General features: G+C 42.9%; 1 protein-coding gene across 1 annotated transcript in view; it reads left to right on the top strand.

The window, feature by feature from the left end:
• The window catches only part of SYNE2 (spectrin repeat containing nuclear envelope protein 2), a 199,346-nt gene that overhangs the window by 137,164 nt on the left and 37,878 nt on the right, over positions 1 to 24,304 (top strand). Inside the window, exons 86-99 of the mRNA XM_075150894.1 lie at positions 859 to 1,014; positions 6,501 to 6,650; positions 8,983 to 9,153; positions 10,391 to 10,524; positions 10,837 to 11,041; positions 13,021 to 13,200; positions 14,653 to 14,781; positions 15,371 to 15,525; positions 15,872 to 16,019; positions 17,237 to 17,331; positions 18,689 to 18,923; positions 20,357 to 20,551; positions 21,324 to 21,449; positions 23,424 to 23,579. Coding sequence (XP_075006995.1) covers positions 859 to 1,014; positions 6,501 to 6,650; positions 8,983 to 9,153; positions 10,391 to 10,524; positions 10,837 to 11,041; positions 13,021 to 13,200; positions 14,653 to 14,781; positions 15,371 to 15,525; positions 15,872 to 16,019; positions 17,237 to 17,331; positions 18,689 to 18,923; positions 20,357 to 20,551; positions 21,324 to 21,449; positions 23,424 to 23,579 — 2,235 coding nt within the window. The remainder of the gene's footprint in view (positions 1 to 858; positions 1,015 to 6,500; positions 6,651 to 8,982; positions 9,154 to 10,390; positions 10,525 to 10,836; positions 11,042 to 13,020; positions 13,201 to 14,652; positions 14,782 to 15,370; positions 15,526 to 15,871; positions 16,020 to 17,236; positions 17,332 to 18,688; positions 18,924 to 20,356; positions 20,552 to 21,323; positions 21,450 to 23,423; positions 23,580 to 24,304) is intronic.

The following is a 24,304-nucleotide window of genomic DNA, read 5'->3' on the forward strand; positions in this document are numbered from 1 at the left end:
TAACTATACCAGCACATCTTCTGTGCTTCTGTTTCAGGCAGTGCCTCAGAATTACTTTACTCTAGTGAGGCTAGAAATAATCCATGCATTCAGAATTAGATGCTGGTGCTTGTGTGCCCCAGTGCCCAGAAAAGCTAATGTGACTCATGCAATGCGGAAAAGACCAGAGGAAGGTTAGCATCCCAAAATGCAAACATGAGGCTGCTGGAATGAATCCCTCTACCAGCACATTCCTCTTTCATCTCTGTTTGTCTCCTGAACTTACAGGGCTTTGGGAGAAGCTGCCCTCCCTGAATCCAGATACAAACACTGCTGATCAAACAGAAAATTCCCAAATTTTCTGACTCAGAAAGTCTTCCAGAAACATTTTCAAGTGGAAAATTCAGTTCCTGCACAATTGACAAGTTCCATGGTGAAATTTCAATTTTGTGGGGGAAAAAATTTATCTTCTCTAACCATTTTCAAGAAACTGCATTCTAAGATTTAATGGATCCTCAGGGCGAAAATTGAAGATAGGAGACTTGAGGTCCCTTGCTTATTAGTAGCTTTGTTGGTGGATTTTAGGGAGAATGAGGTTTTCAGACTCCATATGAATGTGCCCATGTAGCCCAGGGTCCCCCAACTTGTTAGGTCTGCAGCTTGCCAGCTCCAGAACCAGTACTGCCTTGTTTCCTTCCCAGGGAAAAGGTCAGATCCTAAACAGCCAGTAAAACATTTTAGCTTTTCCTTTGAAAATATTTTCTCTAAATAGTATTTTCAATGTAAATATTGTAATCTCAGATTTTGTCATGGAAGGGGGAGCCCTATTTCTGCCCATCTCTAGGTTTAAGTAAATTAAAATAGTTCTGTAACTTTCAGATACAAGATCTGCAACACATTTTGGAGGATATTACTGAAAATGAGAACAAAGCACAGACTCTACGCAACTGGCTGGAAGCTCAGAGTGATCGACTGAGGTCTTTACAAACCCCAGCAAGTCTGATCTCTGCACAGAACACATTAGATGATTGCAAGGTAAAGCATTATATGTGTGATATTATTATAAAAAACATTTTTAGCACTTTGCTGAATCCAGACTAAAGAACTACACAGATGTCCTAGCAGAATACTACAATGTAATTTTAATTAAAGCATGTTAGGTTCAGGTGATAAAGAGCCAGATCCATTTTTGATGTGAATTGCTATTTTAAAGTTTTTTTCCTCCAGTTGAAGATGCATCTGCTGTTGTTCCGTGGTATTTGGAGTGTTGTGCAGCAATATTGTAGAGCTTATTCTGAGATGCCTCCAAAAGAAGTAATTCTCAGTTCAGCACAGCCATGGCAAAAGCTATCGATTCCATTAGTTTGAAGAGCTCTGTGGTGGCAGTTTCGTGGAAACTACACAGGAAAAATAGCAACTCTCTATACTCCTGCTCTAGAATGTAGTCTCTCTGCACCAGCCTCAAGAATCTGGGTGTACTTTGGTTTTGTTGTGTTTTTCTAGACATCAGCTCCCTCAAAATTAGTGCAGGTGCAGCCAGCTAATAATTGGCTCCTAGTACTCTGACAGTCTGCTGTTCTCATTCAGTACAGTGTTCCCTTTCTATTTTTTAACATGGAATATTTGTTCTTTCATTGCCATGGTTACGTGTCTCTCTCTCGTAGTAAGCTGCTTTCATTGCCTAGTGCTCTGTTACACACCAAGTTACTTGTCTCTCTGAAGCACTCTGAAATGTATCGAGGGGCCAGAATGGAAGAAAGGCACAGGGTATCTTTGACTAAAACACTAACCTGCTCACATCAAGGTACAGTGCTAGGATGCAGGTGGCTAAAAAGTTTCATTAAAATTAATTTGCTCAATAAAAATGAGGTCCAAATTTGAAAATGTTTTGGGGATAGTAAGTGGGGAGAAAAAAAGGTCATGGCTTTAAGTGTAGTATTACAGGAAAATGTTACGGCCCATTGTGCGTATGGATATTTACTCATGTTGTGAATAACTTATTGCTGAGCTTTCCCCACATGTCAAGACTAGCTTATAATCTTGCTGATTGTGTTAGGGGAGGATTTATTCTCCCAGGCATCTCCATTGATTTCAGTGGGGTTTCTCCCATGGGAGAAAGCCTCTGACTAAGAGGACAAGCTGAAAATAACTTTCTAGAAGTTGTTAGGATGTCAGGGACCCTGATATTGCAAAGTCAGTTCCTATCTATAGGTATGTCAGGGATAAAAGGAAGAGTAGGGAAAATGTGGGCCCTTTCCGGAAGGAAACGGGATACCTGGTTACCCGGGATATGGAGAAGGATGAGATACTCAATGATTTTTTTGCCTCAGTCTTCACTGGCAAGTGCTCAAGCCTCACTGCGCAAGTCGCAGAAGGCAAAGGCAGGAACTGGCAGAATGAAGTACCGCCCACCTTACGAGAAGATCAGGTTCGAGACCATCTAAGGAACCTGAAAGTGCACACGTCCATGGGACCTGATGAGATGCATCCGCAGGTCCTGAGGGAACTGGTGGATGAAGTTGCTAAGCCACTATCCATCATATTTGAGAAGTCACGGCAGTCTGGTGAAGTTCCCACTGACTGGAAAAGGGGAAACATAATCCCCATTTTTAAAAAGGGAAAAAGGAAGACTTGGGGAACTACAGGCCAGTCAGTCTCACCTCTGTGCCTGGGAAGATCATGGAGCAGATCCTCCTGGAAACTATGCTAAGGCACATGGCGGACAGGGAGGTGATTTGAGACAGCCAGCATGGCTTCACCAAAGGCAAGTCCTGCCTGACCAACCTAGTGGCCTTCTATGATGGAGTGACTACATCAGTGGACATGGGATGTCATCTATCTGGACCTCTGTAAGGCCTTTGAAATGGTCCCCCACAACATCCTTCTCTCTAAACGGGATTTGAGAGTTATGGATTTGATGGGTGGACTGTCCAGTGGATGAGGAATTGGTTGGATGGACACATCCAGAGGGTAGTGGTCAACAGCTCAGTGTCCAGATGGAGATTGGTGACAAGTGGTGTCCCGCAGGGGTCCGTATTGGGACTAGTACTTTTTAATATCTTCATCAATGACATAGACAGTGGGATCAAGTGCACCCTCAGCAAGTTTGCAGATGACTCCAAGCTGAGTGGTGCGGTTGACATGCCTGAGGGACAGGATGTCATCCAGAAAGACCTGGACAAGCTCGAGAAGTGGGCCCGTGTGAACCTCATGAGATTCAACAAGGCCAAGTGCAAGGTCTTGCACCTGGGTCAGGGCAACCCCCAGTATCAATACAGGCTGGGGGATGAAGGGATTGAGAGCAGCCCTGCCAAGAAGGACTTGAGGGTACTGGTGAATGAAAAGCTGGACGTGAGCCGATAATGTGCACTCGCAGCCCAGAAGGCCAACCGTATCTTGGGCTGCATGAAAAGAAGTGTGGCAAGCAGGTCGAGGGAGGCGACTCTGCCCCTCTACTCTGCGTCCAGCTCTGGAGCCCTCAGCACAAGAAAGACATGAACCTGTTGGAGCGGGTCCAGAGGAGGGCCACAAAAATGGTCAGAGGGATGGAACGTCTGTCCTATGAAGAAAGGCTGAGAGAGTTGGGGTTATTATTGGTTATTATTGGGAGACAGTCCTGAAGGGCAAAGGGGTCCAGGAAGGCTGGACGTTCTTCAAGAAGGAAGTCTTAAAGGCGCAGGAGCGGGCTGTCCCCATGTGCCGCAAGAAGAACGGGCGGGGAAGGCGACCGGCCTGGCTGAACGGGGAGCTCTGGCTGGGACTCAGGGAAAAAAGGAGAGTTTATCACTTGTGGAAGAAGGGGCAGGCAATTCAGGAAGAGTACAGGGATCGCATTAGGTCGTGCAGAGAGGAAATTAGAAAGGCAAAAGCCCAGCTAGAACTCAACCTGGCCACTGTCGTGAGAGACAACAAAAAATGCTTTTATAAGTACGTTAATGACAAAAGGAGAGCCAAGGAGAATCTCCATCCTCTATTAGATGCGGGGGGGAACGTTGCCACCAAGGACGAGGAAAAGGCTGAGGTACTCAACGCCTTCTTTGCCTCAGTCTTTAGTAGTCAGAGTGGTTATCCTCAGGGTACTCAGCCCCCTGAGCTGGAAGACAAGGACGACGAGTAGGATAAACCCCCCATAATTCAAGAGGATGAAGTTAATGACCTGCTACGCCACCTGGACGTTCACAAGTCTATGGGGCCGGATGGGATCCACCCAAGGGTACTGAGGGAGCTGGCGGAGGAGCTTGCCGAGCCGCTCTCCATCATTTACCAGCAGTCCTGGTTAACTGAGGAGGTCCCGGACGACTGGAGGCTCGCCAATGTGACTCCCATCTACAAGAAGGGCCGGAGGGAGGATCCGGGGAACTACAGACCGGTCAGCCTGACCTCGGTGCCGGGGAAGATCATGGAGCGGTTGGTTTTGAGGGTGCTCACGAGCCATGTCCGGGACAACCAGGGGATCAGGCCCAGCCAGCACGGGTTCATGGAAGGCAGGTCCTGCTTGACCAACCTGATCTCCTTCTATGACCAGGTGACCCGCCTAGTGGATGAGGGAAAGAAAGGCTGTGGATGTGGTCTACCTGGACTTCAGTAAAGCCTTTGACACTGTCTCCCACAGCATTCTCCTAGAGAAGCTGGCGGCTCACGGCCTAGACAGGTGCACTCTTCGCTGGGTAAAAAACTGGCTGGGCGGCCGAGCCCAGAGAGTTGTGGTCAACGGAGTTAAATCCAGTTGGCGGCCGGTCACGAGCGGTGTTCCCCAGGGCTCAGTACTGGGGCCGGTCCTGTTCAATATCTTTATCACTGATCTGGATGAGGGGATCGAGTGCTCCCTCAGTAAATTTGCAGATGACACCAAGCTGGGTGGGAGTGTTGATCTGCTGGAGGGTAGGAAGGCTCTGCAGAGGGACCTGGACAGGCTGGATCGATGGGCCGAGGCCAACTGTATGAGGTTCAACAAGGCCAAGGGCCGGGTCCTGCACTTCGGCCACAACAACTCCAGGCAACGCTACAGGCTTGGGGAAGAGTGGCTGGAAAGCTGCCCGGAGGAAAAGGACCTGGGGGTGCTGGTTGACAGCCGGCTGAACATGAGCCGGCAGTGTGCCCAGGTGGCCCAGAAGGCCAACGGCGTCCTGGCCTGTATCAGAAATAGTGTGGCCAGCAGGAGCAGGGAGGTGATCGTGCCCCTGTACTCGGCACTGGTGAGGCCGCACCTCGAATCCTGTGTTCAGTTTTGGGCCCCTCACTACAAGAAGGACATGGAGGTGTTGGAGCGTGTCCAGAGAAGGGCAACGAAGCTGGTGAAGGGCCTGGAGCACAAGTCTGATGAGGAGCGGCTGAGGGAACTGGGGTTGTTTAGCCTGGAGAAGAGGAGGCTGAGGGGAGACCTCATCGCGCTCTACAACTACCTGAAAGGAGGTTGTAGCGAGGTGGGTGTTGGTCTCTTCTGCCAAGTAACTAGCGATAGGACAAGAGGAAATGGCCTCAAGTTGCACCAAGGGAGGTTTAGATTGAACATTAGGAGAAATTTCTTTACTGAAAGAGTGGTCAGGCCTTGGAACAGGCTGCCCAGGGAAGTGGTGGAGTCACCATCCCTGGAGGTATTTAAAAGACGTGTAGATGAGGCCCTTAGGGACATGGTGTAGTGGGCATGGTGTGTTGGGTTGACGGTTGGACACGATGATCTTAGAGGTCTTTTCCAACCTGTATGATTCTATGATTCTATGATTCAGCCTGGAGAAGAGAAGGCTTCGGGGAGACCTTATTGCAGCCTTTCAGTACTTAAAGGGGGCTTATAAGAAAGATGGGGACAAACTTTTTAGCAGGGCCTGTTGTGACAGGACAAGGGGGAATGGTTTTAAACTAAAAGAGCGTAGATTTAGACTAGATATAAGGAAGAAATTTTTTATAATGAGGGTGGTGAAACACTGGCACAGGTTGCCCAAAGAGGTGGTAGATGCCCCATCCCTGGAGACATTCAAGGTCAGGTTGGACGGGGCTCTGAGCAACCTGATCTAGTTGAAGATGTCCCTGCCCATGGCAGGGGGGTTGGACTAGGTGACTTTTAAAGATTCCTTTCAATCCAAACTATTGTATGATTCCATCTTACCTTTGTCTGCTGGAGCAGAGGAGGACCCGAATGCTAACCTGTCCAGGGAAAAGTTCAGCTCCATTAATAGAAGAACTTTTTGCATCTGGAGAGGTACAAAGAGGCCTGTATGGTGGCTGAGGAATTAACTCCTGATGATTTCCTTCCCAAGCATGATGTCCAGTGCTCATGCTGACACTAAATAGACTGATTCTAGCTCTACCTGCAGGAGACTGTCTAAAGCAGCCACTGTCATTTTGAATTACTGTAAAGTAGTTGTTCTCCATCAAAGTTGAAAAGGTAGTGGTGTTGCATGGGTGAAGAATTACACAGAATTTGTCTTAAAGAAGGAATGTTTATCTAAGCTAAACACAGAAGGCTTTTTTTATGGTCTCATTAAAAGATCTTATTTATCTTCCTTTTTTTTTTTTTCATTTAGGAGCTAGAAAATCAACTCACAACTAAATCCAAAACTCTTGATGAGCTCAAACAGAGTTTGGCTTTGAATGGTAGTGCAGAACAAACCCCAGAAGCTCTGTCTCTCAAGATAGCTGAGCTGTGTGAAATGGTGGACAGCATTGTAAGCCAGGTAAAAACTTTGTTTGCATTCAGATTTCCTCCAGTACATATTCTTACCACCAGTGTTATTAATCTTCTTCATGGGATGGCAAGAGCTGGTACAAAAAAGGTGCAAAGTATTCCTTACTCTTAATCTTAACCTTTCTAAGAACTTCCTTTTAAGTCTTTACCTAATGTAAATTAATGTATTTACAAGGCTGAGAGAGCAAAAAAAAGTCTAATCTCGGAGTAGTTTGAATACAGAGGGAGGAGGGACAGACCCCCATCTGCAGTTTAAGAAAATAAAGAAATAGCACTGCTATTTTTCTGTCAAGATGAAAATGGAAACCTTAAATTCTCTTACTTGATCTGCTTCTCTTTCATAGCCTGGTCTTTCTCCCCTGTAGTACGCTGGTGAAAGCTACCTACTCCTGCCCTATTCTCACTGTAACTTTTCCATCTCCCGGTTGCTCTTTCATCCACACACCTGGATGGCTTTTGCTATCTTCAAATCCTATGTAGTTTCCAATTGCTTCAAGGAGAGTCTGGCAGATTGGTTTCCCATGCAAATTGACTCCCCAGCAGTTTGCATTTATAGTTAAATTATCTTTATACTTGGAACTGATCTTTTTTATCTAGATGTAATTGATAGGTGCAGAAGATATAACAATGAGTACATTTATGGATTTAAATTTGTGATAATAAATAACCATATACTGTAGAGTATTATATGTGATGCAGTGATTGTGTTTATAGTTAAGATTCTCTTACACTTTCTATTATAAACACCTTGGTTTTGTTCCTCAAAATTTTGTGAACCCTGAACCATTTTGCTTGAACTCTTCCACATGAGATGTCAGTCCAGGATGGGTCTGCTGCTTCTTGTTTTAGGTTTCAACAGAAATGATGTGGCTCTTTCTTACCAAGAAAGCAGAGAAATTTTTGTATGTGTACATGATGAAAGTTTTTCATTCCGCTGTAGAGCTGGGGATTGAAATTGGCAGGATTGACAGCCTAGTACTTTTTTCTTCTTACAGTCACCATGGGTCACGTTAATTTTAGTGTTTTTATGACTTAAGTATCAAACTTACAAACTGCAGAATGTTCTTACAGCCTAGTTGTCTGCATGTGCAATGAAACACCAAGTGCACCTTTCTTCCCACAGGTGTCTGCTCTCAGCAGCAGGCGTGATTTCAAATATAGGTCTAAGGAGATGTGATACCTTGATTGTATTGTCGGTTGATCTCAAGACTGTGAGTCTGTGGCCCAGAGACGTTTCACGAGCACAATGTCTTTCCATCTTCCTTGTGTGGGCAGTAATCAGCTGCGGACTACAAAAAGCAATTAGAGATTCCTCCCACCTATACCATGATTCAAATGAGAATAGGGATGATTAATCCATCTACTCCTGCATGCCTGGAACTAGGATACAATGATCCATGCAGTGTATTTAGTGTGCACTATAGTGTAGAAAAGTCTTCATTTTCCATTGTGTGGATGCATAGTCAGAACTGAAATCTGGCATCTGGCTTTGCCAGGTCCCATGGAGACATGCTTGTTTGCTTGCCTGGTTTTCATGCTCTTCTCAGAGCATCTGGTACTGGCATGACTGAAAATAGATACTGAACTAGAGGAATGTTTTGCCTAATCCAGGACATGCGTTATGTACTTACCTGATACAGAAGGATAAAAATGACAAATCACGCTGAATAAGGACTGTGGTTTTGTGTTTGCAATGTCTAGGAGTATGTGGCAAATGGAAACCATGCTTGCCCCCATATAGATTAAACAACTGTAATAATGAAATAATGTAATTTTATATGAGAATCCTGAAGTTCCTAGACTGTGATTCAGGTGGGCCTGCATTATTAGAGCACAATGGCATAAGAGGGATGATAGCTCTCCAGAATATTGTAGTAGCATTGTCTTCCATACAAATCAATTTCTGTTCAAATTTTCATTAAACAGAAACTTGATCTCTGGCTCAAACTGTCTGCTTCCTAAGAAGATTAAGGCTCTCAGCTTCCTCCCACTTCAGGTTAATTTTGGTAGGAAGGACCAAGCAGTTCATTATTTCAGTACTTTTTATTTCTTGGGGCATTCTGGAGTTGTGGCTGACAGAATAGTGCTACCTTGAACTCTGGTTAAATTTTTATTTCCAGCAAATTCTTATACTTCATTCTAAATACTGTTTACTGCTGGTTTGAAGCCTGCACAATTCCTTACCAAGTAGGAAAATACTCCAACTTGTGAAATTCTTGTGGATTGTCACAGAGTGAGCATTGAGCTTAGATTTTTTTAAGTCAATTTAAAGTTGATTTATATGTCACCAAGAAATAGTAACAAAAGTGGTTCGTTTGCAGGTTGCACAGTTAAAGACCTCAATGCAGTCAATACTGGAGCAGTGGAGAGTATATGATGAAGTTTATGCAGAAGTCAGCCTGATAACGACAAGATATTTGTACTGCATAGACCAGTGCAAACCTTCTGTGGTGTCATTGGAAGCTTTGAAAAACGAGGTCAAAACTCTCCAGGTAAATCTACTCAAGTTGTCTTATTTCTGTACTTCATTCTGTGCCTTTAAACAAACAAACAAACAAACAAACTCCACTGAAAAAAAAGACAGAAAAATTTATCTGAGCAACTTCCTCTTTATTATAGTGCCATTGAAGTCAGTGGAATTTTTTTTTTCACCTCCAGAGGCACTGAGGACTATTTTTAGACTTCTTTATTTAGCACTAAGTTCAACTTCGGTGCAATTTAGGTACTAAGGTTCAAGAGAGAAGTACAGGTCAGCTGCTACCATGTCTGCCTTACTGTGGGCTAGCAGAGCCTCCATTTTAGATTGCAAAGATCCCTTGATGTTTTAGTCTTCTGCACGTGCTGGAAGGCATCCCCATATGAAGCACTAGGTCCTCACGCTCCCTTGCACTACAGAGTCCAGATGGACATGTACACTCCACCACCATCCCACATGCTAATGTCTACTCAGTCCATGTCTAATCCACATGGACAGCAGGAAGTTTGGCTGAAAATACAGCTGGCAAAGGAAAACCTAATGCCATCACTGTATGTGTTTTCCTAAAGGTGAAAGATGTTGGTTCTCGGCTCATTGATTGAAAGGCAATTTGCCCCTTCGCTTGCACTTCCCAGGGAAATGCCCTGCCATAAGGCTGTAGCATAACCTAGAAGGAGATGCCTGTGCATTGATGCTGGGACTCAGTGCAGAACTGAAGGAGACCTGGGAGAATATTGGTGAAGGGACCATGTCTCTAGAACTGTGATTTGAACACTCCACTTGGGGTACTATGTCCCAGCTGCTGCGCTGGTGACCCCTGACACGTTTAGCATTAAAGCATTATTTGCACTAAAGCATCTTTCCGCATATAAACAGCACTAGGGTCAAGGTCCAGGAGCCAAGATTCCCCTTCCCAAAAGCTGTGGCTTGGGTTGGGTCGGTGCAGCAGCCCTGGGTCACAGCAGGCAGACCCCCAAGCCTGGGGTTTCCGATTCCTCCAGCACAAAGTCAACTGTTCAGTCGCCCTCCAGACCTCAGTTTAAAATAGGCCTCCTGAATGATTTTTTAACTTGGACCATTTCACCTCTCTTTTAGCTTCCTAACTTTTAGGATCAGATGTTAGATTTTTCACAAACATTTTAATCTGTGCTGCAAACGTGTGGCATTATTGTCACCCTATCCCTACCAATCTGTAGGGGAAGCTATATTTAGGTTGCTCCTCTCCAAACTAATTCTAATAATCCATTTTGCAGTCTCTTCAAGATGAATCGGAGAACAGTGAAGAAAGTTGGTCCAAGCTCCAGGCTGCTGCCAGTAACCTGAAGAAGAACTGCTCCCCCTCCTTTGCAGAGATTATTGAACAGAAGTGCACGGAGGCACACACTAGGTAAGCTTGCAAAAAAGACTCCCCGTTATTAGTATTTAAAAAAAAAAAAAAGTTGCCGAGGCGGGACTTGAATGTCTCTCAGATTTTTAAATCTATATTAATATGACTCACCTGTCTAAGGGTACCTCTATGAGGAGTAGGTGATACTACCTTTTTTGTGATGGATCACAGAGCACAAAATGGTGCTGTGTCAGCGGGCTTTCGGTAACATGGGTATGAATGCAAAGAAACTCCCACAAGAATCCTATACCAACTCATATTCTGGAGGAGAATCTGCTAGGAAAATGCTCTTATCCTTTCATATGTTGGTAGGTGGAATTCAGTAAATGAAGACATCACAGATCAACTGCGGACAGCACAAGCGACCCTGCAGCTTTGGGAGCCCTTCGATACTTTATGCACTGAGGCAGCAGCCAAGTTACAACAGCACAAAGAGCAGTGCACTCAGCTTTTGGATGCTCACATGCCTGAGGATAACATGATAGAAACCCTGAAGCAGAGGATACAGGATATAAAGGTACATTAATATGTTTCTGCTGCCTGGTACAAACCAGGATTTATTTTGAGAAACAAATTGAAAGAACACCTTCTTCCCTCTCCTCCCCCAAATCCAGTCAGTGGAAACCATAAAATCTGTGGGTTTTTTCCATTAACAGGCACCTTTTTATTTCACTTAAATACTTTGACCAGATCCTGACACCAAACCAAGCTAGAGTTAGCATAGGATGAGAAGAGAGCAGAAGGGAGCAATCTTATTCCATCTCTGCCCCTTTCTGCTCTATACAAAGAATCAGGCCTGTGTTGGAAGGAATGATTAAACCAAAAATTATTTACTTTATGGGGCACTGCTTGGGAGGAGAGATAATATCTACTAGAACAATAGCTGGGGAAAAAAGACCAGTTATCCAGAGTGCAGGACCATCTTGAGGTCTTCTACAGTCTTCAAATTGGTTTTAATTGGGTTTAGTGCTTTTTTTGGCCTGGTCTGATAAGTTCACAGATTTCTGAGCTTATTAGATTATTCTAAATGCTTCTGACTTTAGGCAAATGAGATGTCATGCTGAGACCACAGGGTACATTTGACTCTTTCAGGCAGCAAAGCTGTCATTAGGTTCTGACATTTTTGGTTTCTTCAGACTGCAAGAGAGAAATATAATAATCCTTATTTCAGGACAGAGCAATGATTTATTATGCTTTATGAACCTCTAGCCATGTATTGGAAGAAGTCCGAAGTACTCCATTTTGCATGTGGCCAATTAAGAAACCTTACATTATGGGAAAGAGAACTCATATATTTCTTCCTGTGTCAGAAACAACTGACAGCAGCAAAGCTTAGACCAAAACATTTTCACTTTCTTCTGATCTATTAATGGCTGTGACATAAATTCATCAATATGTCAGCAAAAAGGCATCACATTTTCTGGAAATTCCTGGGAAGAGTTTTGTACCTACTAAGCACAGCATGAACAAGAGTGCCATTAGCACTGTAGATCCTGTCCTGTTATGTGTGGGTAGGACACACGGAATTTGTTGTGCTTTTTTGAAAGTGGTGAGTTAGAATAATGGGGATCAGTGATATGGCATATGAGTTACGTGTATTTGAAAATACATGTGCATTACAAAACTGTATTTTAATCTCTCTAATCTTTTCCTCTAGTATATATTAGGAAAGATTATGGTTTTATGGAACTGTGTCACCACAATAAATAAAAATAAAGTCCTATATAGAGAGTAAGAAATCAAAATGGGTTATTTACTAAATGGCTGAAGTGGCAGTTTACAATATGATCCATTCCAAAGACAGGGGTCAGGAACTAAGAGTCATTTTGCTTTTTAGGGAAACGTGTCTACTCTTTGCTAGAGTAGAATCAGAAGTCTTTGTTCATTACTCACAATAAAGACAATATATGTAAATTCCAGGGGGTTTCATGGCTAAAAGTAAATGGCAGTTGTCCAGGTCAAAAAAAGTAACCAAGTACATTGAACAAGTATAAAATGACTCCCATTTTTCTTGTACTGCCTTTAGAGTTTAATTTTATAGCATCATTTCTGTAGTAAAGGGGAAGAAATAAAACCCAAACCGTAGTCCTCAGTCACTAAGGGATCCAAAATACTGGTATGTTTGTAACATAATAGCATTTCTCATCTGCAGCGTGGGCCAGTTTCTCCATCTGCTAGTGTAAATCCATTCTGTAGAGAGGGATATTCTGATTTCTCTCCCTAGTCCCCTCTGTAGCAGTAGTATCCCACTGCTTGAAGTCACTGGTGTTCCATTGAACTTTGAACTGTGCTTTCGCAGCACTAGAGTCAATGGATGCAATTCCCATTATCCTCCGAGTAAAAGACTGAAACTTTCACCATAGCTGAATTTGGCTCCTGGAGGAGATCAACAAAAAGAGCTTAGTTACAGCAACAAAAGATACTAAATGAAAGTGGCACATGAATGACGATCTGATTCATTTGCTGACTTTTTTTTCTTTCCCCTTCTCTCATCAGAATTTACAGCATGGCCTTCAAAACATAGCAGGATGCCGTACCCAGATTTCTTTGCTGGCTGATAGGATAAAACAGCAGGCTGGGACAGCTGCACAAGCCATTCTGTTGGAGAAGCTGCAGCCACTCCAGAGAGCATCCTATTTGGAAAAGATGTTGCAGAGGAAGTTAGATGAATTTGAGGTATTTTTTTGAATGTTAAATTAGCTGTCAGTGTGAGGTAACTTCTCCACTAGAGCCCTGTAGTTCTTGAATTGAAATGAAATTTCAATAAAATAAAACTTGACAGTATGACCAACTATGTAAAGAAACAATACATGAAGCCAGAGGGACAGATGAAGGAAGGGTTTCATCCTTCGTACCTGCTTGTGTTGCTCTAACAAGCCTTTGTAAGTGGACCTATTACAGTCAAGCAGTACGGGACCCTCAGGTGATTAAAGGTTAGGAAATGTATTTTTATTCTATGAACTTCAAAGTAAGTTGTAAACTTTCTCAGCTCTGCCTTGGAAAAAACCTAAAGGTTTCAGTTCGCTTTGATAAGAGTGCACACAATGTACCTAAAACCAAACGGAAAACTGTGGTCATTTGATGTAATTTTGAAGACCAGATTCATATCCCTGTTCAGGCAGAGTGGGGAGGGACCTGGATCCAGGTTTCCCCATATGATGCTCTGCTCACAGGAGTGCTGTGGGATTGACTTCCCCTCTGCACAGGTATTCCTGAGAAAACTTCCCAGCAAATGTACTGCTGTACATTTACTGATGTAAAACTAGTTTGTTCCTGTGAAAAAGTCTGGTTTCAGTAATTACTCTGTTCTAAAGTAAACCCAAATTCATCAAGAAATTTTCAACCAGCTCTATTTATGACTCCATCTACCAGCACAGTTGAATGGCTGGAAGCCAGATATCTTTGTGAAGGCAACAGATTTCTCATATTCCCTGTGAACTTCTCGCTCCATGAAAAAGTTCATTTCTGGGTAGTCATTTTCTCTGGTGTAGCCATGTAGCCTTACCACAGAACTCTCTCTCTCCCCACACCAATTTTTGCCATTCATTCCTTATAAAAATGTTGCTGTTTCAGTGTTTTTAGAGATGTGGAGCTTAACTCTTTCAAGAAAGAAAAAGCTTCCCCAGTGCTCTTCTCCCTGACCCAAAGAAACCAACCTAGTGAATAAAAAAATTGAATTCCAGCCCTAGTTATTTCTCTCAACAGAGCTCATATAATCTGCACAGCCTTGGCTGTAGGCACATGGGAGCAGACCCTGTGTGTAGCTCAGAGGAAGCTTATTTTCACAAGTTTCTTCCCTCTGATAAACTAAGTTTTGGCTTTTCGATTTCGCAATAAATCAAACAGCCCAAAGCTACAAAAAGGTATTGCAGATGCCCCTATTCCTTCCATACATTTATATGAATCTCTCAGGATTTAGAGATTCAGTTTCTGGCTTTCTGCTTTGGCTTAAATTTTCCCCTTATGCAATGCAAAAACTGAAAAAGTTCAGTTGGTGAGTTATAAATACATTGGAGTTCGGATTTAACATCTGTTTGTTTTCCTGATGATACTGCTTATTGCTCCTTTTTGTATACTGCATATGTATATTAAATCATAATTAACGTAAATATGCAATATTCACCCTAGTACAATCTTTTACAACTGGAGGATTTCAAGAACTGCCTTGAAACACTGGAGAGTCATGTCAAGAATTGCACAGATGCCTTCGATAGTCTCTGTCTAGAGGGAGAAACAGACAACTCAGAATTGCTTATGGTAGGTTTGGATTCTCAAGTACAAAAAGATACATACTCAGGATTTAAGTGTCTTTAGGATACCAGCTCTCGTTCAAGAAACTCTTTGTCCCCCAAGTATCGTAGTTACAGCCTTCCATCAGAGTAACTATAATCTCATCCAAAATACAAAAAGCAATGATTTAAGTTCATAAAAACTCTAGTCCGTGTCCTAACCCAGGGTTTGAGATTCGGGTTGCGACAACATTGCAGACCAAATGCCTGCATGGAGGGGAGGAAAATCACATAGATTTTGGGTTGATGGAAGATCTTTTTCTCCAGCTTTGCTCTGGACCTACCCTGTTGCCCTCAATGTAGGTTACAAAGTAAATCTGCAAGTACCAGCTCTTGAGTATCTGTTCAGTACTGTTGGAAAAGTGGGCCCTGTGTAAGGGAATTGTGACTTTTTTTTTCTTATATTCTTCAAAGTTAACACAGAAATGTTGGGGTTTTTTGGGTTAGCATTTTGGATGCGTAACGTTCAGATGTTTCCTACAGAAAAGACTTCTATATTTCTTTGAAATGAAAGAAAGGCAGTATTTTTTGCAATTAATTTATTTTATTACTTCCAGAATAACACACTGGAGCTTGCTGCACTTTCTCCAAGCATAGAGAGTTTGAATGAAGCAAGCATTAAGGTGCCACTCAGTGACTTCACCCTGAAGAAAATGCAGAGCCTGACCCGGCAGTGGAGTCAGAAAACAGCAGCTGCTCTGGAACGCTGCAGGTCCGAAATGCAAACAAAAAATCACTACTAAGCATTTCCTTTTCTGTGAGGAAAATCAAAACCAAACTAAAGCATGGGAAGTCTTGCAATCTGTTCTCAGCTTTCTCGGGGGCTTTCCAAGTTGAATTCCTGCCCTTTCAATTTACTCCAGATTATTCAGTGGCTATTTGTATTCCAAGTCACTTGAAGCAAAAATCTGGATGTTCGTAGGTGAAGAATGTAGCAAAGTGCCAAACAAAACCTTACTACGTTAGTATTACTAACCACCATGTTAGACCATATGCAAACATATCCAGAAAAACAAGCACCAACACAATAGTTTCTGATAATTTCTTTTGTTTTACAGTGTGCTTGAGGGAACTCAAGATGATGAAAGGAAATTTTTTCAGAAATGTGAAAACTGGATGAAATTCCTAGAAAAAATGAAAGAGGCCTTAAAAACAAATATTCCAGGACGGTTTGAAGAACTGCAGGAGCAACAGAGAGTATATGAGGTAAAGCTAACTCTAAAAATGGAAGCATCTTCTTGAATGGTGAAGGTGGGGGGAAGTCACTAGAAAATACTATGCCTTTTGAAATAAGATCTGGGCAGTTTTATAGAACATTTCACTCTTGAAATGTGGCCTTGTACTTATTCAGAGGAAAACTTTGAAATGTGAAAATCCTTTTCCAAAATGGATGGATCCCTTTTTGCAGGGATCAGACTTTTATGAGTGCATCCTCAAGAGTTGCATCATGGAAGTCCTAGATTTCTCCAACCCTGAGGTTACTCGCCTGTCTGCCTGTCCTACAATACTGAAGCCTGTGGCAACTAGCTAGGCACTTTGCTGACGATCTGGTAGGAACCTTACTAGTTTCTGGAAGAACTGCACTTAAAACAAAATGTTTTCACAGCATATTTCCATTTTGACCAGTTGTTAGATTTTGGTGGAAATCTGTTTCACTGGCATTTTTCAAACACTTGCTATTTGTTATAGAGAGATGGTGCTTCACACATGTGTGACAGTACCCATTCAGAGAAGAAGGTACACTGCATGCTACGAGTAGCATGTGGATGCAATTCTAAGCAAGTGTCTATCTATAGACTTTGTCCTAGCAGCGGGAGGATGGAAAAACAACCAAAATACAGAAAAAAAATCATGTGGTAAATGCTAAACATCATGAACTGTTAGGGTGAGCTTTGTGCTGCCGCAGTGGACCACAGCTTCACTTCCCAAAGTACTGCTGCTAATTCCATAGGGTGTTAAGTCTTTGCATGTTAGCGATATTCATTAGGGTCCACAGAAAGTTATTTTCTGTCTTTTATTTAGACCTCTCCAATTCATTCATTGCAATGAAATTATTTGTAGAATAAACTTTTGCTCATTGTGATAAAGAGTAAATTCACCCTTATACGTAGCTTTTTTATATCTTTTCTATGGGTTTCTGTCTAGATTGCATTTCTCATTCATGAGTCCAGCAAACTTTAGGCTTCAAATTACCTGTAACATAGCTCCTGGTGGGTTCTGCTATCACATATGTGCAAATTTCCCCTGGTATCCAAAAAGTGTGGACTCTTATAGGATGTATTTATTTGGCACTAGCACTTGAAAATAATACAGCTTTCAGCATTTAAAACTAAATAAATGCTGTCACTCTAGAGAAGCAGAACCAGCTTTCATAGCAGAAGTTGTTCAGTGAACAGTTAAAACTGTTCTCATGGTTTTTTCAGATGCTGCAAACTGAGATTTCCATAAATCAGCAGACATTTAATTCTATCATAGCAAAAGTTCTACTCTCCTTGGAATCCGGAGAAGCAGAGAAAAGGTAATCTATTTGTTTTTCTCCCTAAGATCTTGGTAATTCAGTGAATGTGCTCTCTGCCTTGGAGTTGGTATTGAATTTTGGCTCTCATGAGGACATAAACCCGAATTCTTGACTGGGTTCACTCTTTAAATAACCCCCTGGCACAATTTGCACAAGTGTGAGGGGGTGCAAGAAGAAAGAAACACAGGTGCCCAAGCCAGACGGCATTTTGGATAGTAACTGGATGTTCTGCCTAACAAAAATAATTGCTCACAGGCAGGTGGCTTCCTTGTCTACTGCTACCCTGCAGTTGCTGGAACTGTGGTCAGCAAGCTACCTTCCTGCAGAGGGTAATGACAATGCTGCATATGGAGGATCCTTTCTCTCTTCCTAGATCTCTCTACTTTTTAAAGTGCAGAGGTGTGAGACTATCCACATTGCCCCTGGCACACATGACAGGGCATTGAGTCATCAGCCACGTGATCCAAAACATATGGTAGCTAAACCTGTTTTTTATCAGAATGATCTTATACTTTTCTCTTAATCAGTGTAGAGTGAGAAGCAGCAAGTAATACTTGTGAGCAGAGGTTCAACTGCCTCAGGCATTTTTGCTGTGAAGACATTACTCCTCTCTGCCAGAGCTTGCTGCTCCCAGAGAGTTGGCAGGACAGTGTGTGTGCTCCCCTCAGCCACTTCAGTATGAAGTCCCTCGCTTGGCTTAAAAATGCCAGGGAAGGTAGGGCTAAACTAAGCAAAGCTGCTGGGTTTTTGTATTGAAGCTAGCCCCACAAACACAGGTGTTTGTATAAGAGCTAACCTGGGGGCCATGGCCTCCTGCAGAGGAGCAGAATTGACAGATGGGAGTTGTCTTAACCACTCCAGCTAGATCTGCTGGATCATCTAATCATGTTGTAGGAGAGGCCAAAAAACTGCTTGAATGGGTTCAATAACAACACAGAGCCTTTTCACTTTGCAGTTAGGTCCCACTGCTGTAAGGTACGATGATGGTTGAACTCCTACTTACACCCTGGTAAAAGCACAGATCAATTTTGCAGCATAATCAGAGATCTTGTCTCATTTGTATTGACCTCTTCTTCTTCAGAGAAGTGTTTACTGCATATTGTTTCTGTGATTGCTGTACTATATGTGTTGCTATACCACAATAGCAAGAATGACTTGCATTATCCATTTTGTATCATGTAAAAGTTTCTTTGGATTGCTTAAAAGATGGAATACAGAGAGCAGGGCTGAGCTTAGGGCCGCGTAGAGCTTTTTGCATAGTTGGGTATTGTAATTGAGAATGGAAATCCATCACAATTATTGTAAAATGCAGCCTTGAGGTCAAAATATATTAACACTCAACACTTGTCATCTTCAGAACAGCGTTTATTTCCAAGCTCACATTGCTGAAAGAGCAGTGGCAGAATGTTATCCGGATGGTTCAGCAGAGGAAGAAAGATATCGATGAACTTGTGAGCCAGTGGCAGCTCTTCAGGAGTTCCCTGCAGAGTCTCAGCAGATTTCTTGCTGATACAAACAGCTTCCTCATAGCTGTGAAGAGTCAGGACTGCTATAGCCTTTACCAGCTTAGAAATCTAATTCATGATTTCAAGGTACTGTATTTATTTCTCATAAATCTAAAATCTGTGTTTTTTCTCAGACTGAAACAACTTCTGTCCAGTAAGGTAAAGAGATTTAAAATGACATGCTTTTTGGGGAAGAACAATTGCTGACACTTTTTCTTAAAGCTGAGCGCAGATGAGAAAACAGTGACATTGTGAAAGGCTCATTATACTAGGAAACTTCCTGGTCAATATTGTCATTTAGTAGCCTTGTATGCTTTAAAAATATTACTGATATGAACATGGAAATGCAGGGTGCCAGGGAGATTAGGCAGCAACCCTGGTCAGCAGGTACCCTCTAAGTCTGTATGCACCTTATTGACATGGCTGCTGAATATGCGGCAAGACAGGCCATGTGGGTCCTGTATATGCAGGGATGGGCAGGAGGTGCTGGGAGCAGAGGATAAAGCACTTGCAAGGGGATCTGTCCTTGGAGCCACCACTCCAGGATGCACGGCTCTGGGCAGCAGTTCCTCAGGGCAGTGAGTTCTGCATTTTACGTGCAGTGGAAAAAAATATTTTCCTTTGTTAATTTTGGATATCTTGGTTTTCCATTTAATTATGCACCTCTTTGTTTTACAAGAAAGTAAAAACAAGCAGTGAACGTGGTGGTTGCTTAAGGCAATCTAAAACCTTTCAAAAGTACATTATTGAATGCTATTTGCATGGTCCAAGATTTATTGTGTTCGCACACACCTAATGTTGATGGATTAATACATTACCAGTATTCCATTTGGCACTTGCCCTATTTATTTCATCTTTATTTTTACTTTTATTTTCTACCTATTTATTTCATCTTTATTTTATCATCTGTAAAGATGATATTCAGGAGATTTTACAAGTTAGTGCTCATGCTTTTCCTTAGTAAGAAAAGCCAAAAAGTCCTCTCCTTCCTACTCCAAATTGCCCTTCCCTCCTGCTGTTGTTTTACAGAAAGAAACAGGGATCATATCTGCTTGTGTTATAGACCAATTTGTGTTGTAGGCAAATTATTATTGATGGCTTACTTCACTTGGAGTATGTCATGATTAACAGAGATGTTATCTCTGAAAAATTTGTCTTAGTTGTTGATGCTAGAGGTGCTAAAAGAACTTAAACTGTTTTTTTATTCTGAATAACTCATACAACTGAATTTCCATCTTTTTGTAACTGCTGCACTTCCACTCTATAGATTTAGTCTGTGAAAAGCTATTGTAGAGTTTTATAGATCAGAAGGTCAGAAAGAATCTGATTTTTCTGAAATTAAAAACGCAGATAGGAGAAGATCTATTCATTACATTTTCATGAATGTGAACAAACTAGTGCCTTGTAACTCCCTTTGTGAGTCTTCATTTCTTCCCAAGTGAAGTGCTAGGAGTGCGCTTCTAAAGCTTGCTAAGAACAGCTTAGAAGCTTAAGATTTTTTTTTTTTTTTCCTTTTGAAGAGTAAAGCAGTGATTCTTCAGAGGTGGCAAGCCATGTACTCCTTAATCATCGATGTCGGGGAGAAGTTGCGCACTGTCTGTGATCCCGAGACCAATGCTGTTCTCCAGGAGGAGCTCAGCCAGTTACAGCAGAGTTGGGGGGACACCCAGGTCCGGCTGGAGAAGAAGAAGGTGCAGCTTAGCAGCACACTACAGGTAGATGATGCCCTCCCCCAGGGAGAAGTGGCACCTGCTTCTCTAGCATTGGGTCTCAAGAGCTTCCCTGCCCCACCGTCCCCAGGGCTGAGCTCTGTAGCAACAAGGCAAATGCTGAGCTGCTGCTCGCTGCCGAAGGGCTCTGAGGGAAGTGCCTGTCATGTGCCATCAGGGCACGTGGGAAGCTAAAACTGTGGTCCCCTGATTCTCCAAAGGAAAGTGGAGTTGGCATCCATTTGTTGCTACAATGGATGTTCCCACTCTGATTGTTCTCATGCTCACCATGGCCTGGAGCTCTCTCCTGCTTCAGGCCGAGAAGCCTGAGCTAAAATTTAGCTTAGAGGGAGTTAGCATGACTTGTTGCTCCTCCTGTTGCTGCATCTCTAAACAGAAGGATGTCATATTTATTTCCTTAGAGCAATGAATTTGCTTTCATGGCTAGACAGCAGATAGGTATGTCTTAAAATTGAATACTGTTATCGATACGATTCCCGCCCAAAAACTGTGTTTAAAGCCTCTCGGGTTGGACGAAACAAATGAGCAGAAATGCTCTGTAAGTCAAACCTTAAATACAAGACAGGATTCAAGTTCTGTAAATCGATGCACCAAATTCTTGTGGGTGGCACTATGTATCAAAAAGAAAATCCAAATAACCAGAGCACATGATTATTTACTTCAGTGGGTTGAAGAGGCTATTTTGTAACATATCCATGTGGTTCAATATGTCATGATATCTTCATCTTTTATAACTTCCTTGGGTCTCCCTGAGCAGAGTTGGGACTGCTGTGAAAAGCAAACCAAGGAATTAGGAAGCAGGCTGCGAGAGCTAAAGGAGAAAGTAAAAGATCCACTTCCAGTTGAACATGAAGAGCTCTACAAAGCCAAGGAACACATTAAGGTATTGAACAGACATATCGTATTTAAATAGATGTAATCTTTGCACAACACCTCATCCCTGTAAAATCAGTTTTCCCTCTTACCTGCTCTTCAGTGACACTGAATTTCTCTCCTTTATACCATCCTGGTTGCTGCCAGTCAGCAAAGTCCAACTGACTAAGAAGATTACAACAAGAGTAGCAGTGTTTGGATTTTTTTTCCTGCTTCTGCTCCCTTTCCACAGTCTGAATTTATAAAATAAGCAGTTCCTCAAACAAAAGGGAAAAAACTCCCTGGTCTCAGCTCAATTGGCTGCTGTGCTAATGGCTGAATCTCCTTTTTGTTTTCCAATCCATTTTGGACACGGAGCTCCTCAGGCGAGAGACCTTGTAAGTCTGCAAAACACCATGCATACCTGCGGGATCTGAGAATGATTAAAGAGAAGGAAAATTAAGAGTAAGGGAGTGGCAAAAGCCCTTGCAGCCCATAGTGCACCATGAAAATTAAATAGCAAGGAAAGCATTTCCAAGGGATAGGAGACATTTTGTCTGGACTGGTCAGTCTTTCATCATCCTTTTATGAAGTGAATTGTTGACCTATGTAGTGGGAACAAATAAGCTTATTAACGAGCGAAGGCTTTGAACTCATTATCAGCTGTCTGAAATCTTCTTTGTGAGTGCTGGCTGCCTTTCCCACGGCAGCAGTCTTACTGTAGCCCTGAATTATTTGTGAGATGGCAGCACGCAGCTCCTGCCTCTTATTCTGGTAAGAGAAATTCAGCCACAGAGGCGTCAGGGTCAGACAGTGCCAGTGCAGTTGCTGGTCTTGGGTGTCACAGTATAATAAAATAAAGGACCAAAATGGCATGGGGAAGAAGGGGCCTCCTTTCTTCTCCCTGCATTTCACTCTTCAATGGAATGAAGCTGTTTTCCTCTCAGGCCTGCACGTTATATAAGGCTAGCAAAGTCCCACGAAATTCCATCGTTAGCTCCATTAATGCAGGGATTCGACCCTTGTTAAGATATATAAATGCATGTGTGCACATCTGTAGGGAGTAATTTGTTGTGAGCTCAGGTAAATTTTAGTCTCAGGTTTGTTGTTTTTTTTCCTCCAGTGTTGAAGCAAATCAGATTTTTTTTTTTTTATGATTTAGATAAGTGGCTGGATTAAAAGACCTGTGAAGATGCTTGCACGGCTTGGAACCAGCACACTTCTCCTGATAGAAAGACTTACAATTTTTTTCTCTTTAAAATGAGACAAACTGGATCCTCTGTAAGAGCTTTTTTTGTTAGAGGAACCAGTGACACTTCCCAGCAACCGCCTTGCAAATGGGACCTAGTACCTCGTGTGTAGAGTGTCCTGTTTCCCAGCTGCATGCAGTGGTGACAGCTTCAACACTGCCAAGGGAAATGCATAACCTTGTTATAAAGGCAAAGGGGAGTCTGGGGAACAAAGCAGAAGAGAGAATTCTGTGAATGAGCAGTTTAAAAGCACCACTTATCTGACAAATCTGATGAAGTGCCTGTGAAATCATTCATTAGAGAAGGGAATCAATTTTATTTTTTTAGCATTTAAATAAATAACCTGAAATTGGAACAAATGCAGGTGGAAAGCAACTTGGCGAAAATAATAATAAAAAAAAACCAAAACCCAAAGAAGTGGGCACGTTCCTTCCTGGATATGAAACCCCAAACGCTGCCCTGGAGCATGGGGAGCTGCAGGGGGTCAGGCAGCGTTTCGGCACTTTGGGATGCAGCGGAGGCTGCTGGTGCACCAGTTAATCAGCGGCAGCTCTGCCCTGGGCTGCAGTGGGCTCCGAGTCAGGCCCTGAGCCAAACACACGGGGACCCCGTCCAGTCCAGCTGGAGAGCGCTGCACAAGCGGCTGCACATTCCCCTCCTCTCCTCCCCCACAGGCCAGGCAGGGGATTAACGAGCAGGTTTGGAAACCAGAGGAGCTTAGTGCCAAGGCTTGTTCTGGGTGCGTTTCCATGCAGGAGCTGGAGCAGTCGCTGGCAGACTGGGCCCACAACATGAAGGAGCTGCGGGCCATGAAGGTGGAGCTGGCTCACTGCATCCTCACCGAGGACGTGATGGTGCTCAAGGAGCAAGTTGAACATTTGCACAGGCAGTGGGAAGAGCTCTGCTTGCGAGTAAGTCTTCTGCCTCCTCTGGGGTTTTACAGCGGGATATTCATAGGGCTGGCAGAAAAGGGGTAGCGGGTTAGCAGAAGGGATTTCTCCTGGGGTTGGCTCACTTTTGCAGTCTTGAGTGGGGATGGGGCTTCTCCTGGTGCAGCTGACCAGGGCTGAAGTTTGCCCTTTGTTTCCTGGACACAGACTGCTGAGATTTTTTTTTTTCTTTTTTTTTGTAAACCCTTTGTAACTGATGAGTGCCTGAATTGCACAGAGCTCAAATGCAGCTGTTTACTGAAATAGGTGGCTTTGTTCTGGGCTGCCAAAGGGCGGGCGGGAGGGAGAGAGGGATAAACACAGGAGTTGCCTGAGGGCATGAAGCAGGGAAAGGAAGGGGGAGGTCTTTGCAATCTGATGGTGAAAAAATGCCAGGAGAGTTGATAAAGAAAACTTACATGTGTTTAAATGCTGACTTCTTGGGTTTAAACACATTAAGAACTAACTTGTCTTTTCTGTAGCAGTAAAATACTGTGAAACGTTTGCATTCTTTGTGGCTTGTTGCTATATTACACTTAATTTAGTGCTGCATATAAAATTGCTGGGGAACATTTACCAGCAAGGTCACATGAACTTGATTCACAAGGTTATTATGCAGTTTGAATGTGTGTTTACTTTGCCCTATTAACAGGATTGGAAGAAGTAAAATACGTCGGGGTCTTATGTTACTCTGGATGGCTCTACGT

The sequence above is a fragment of the Calonectris borealis genome, chromosome 5 (assembly GCF_964195595.1).
Source record: "Calonectris borealis chromosome 5, bCalBor7.hap1.2, whole genome shotgun sequence".
NCBI classification, from domain to species: domain Eukaryota; kingdom Metazoa; phylum Chordata; class Aves; order Procellariiformes; family Procellariidae; genus Calonectris; species Calonectris borealis.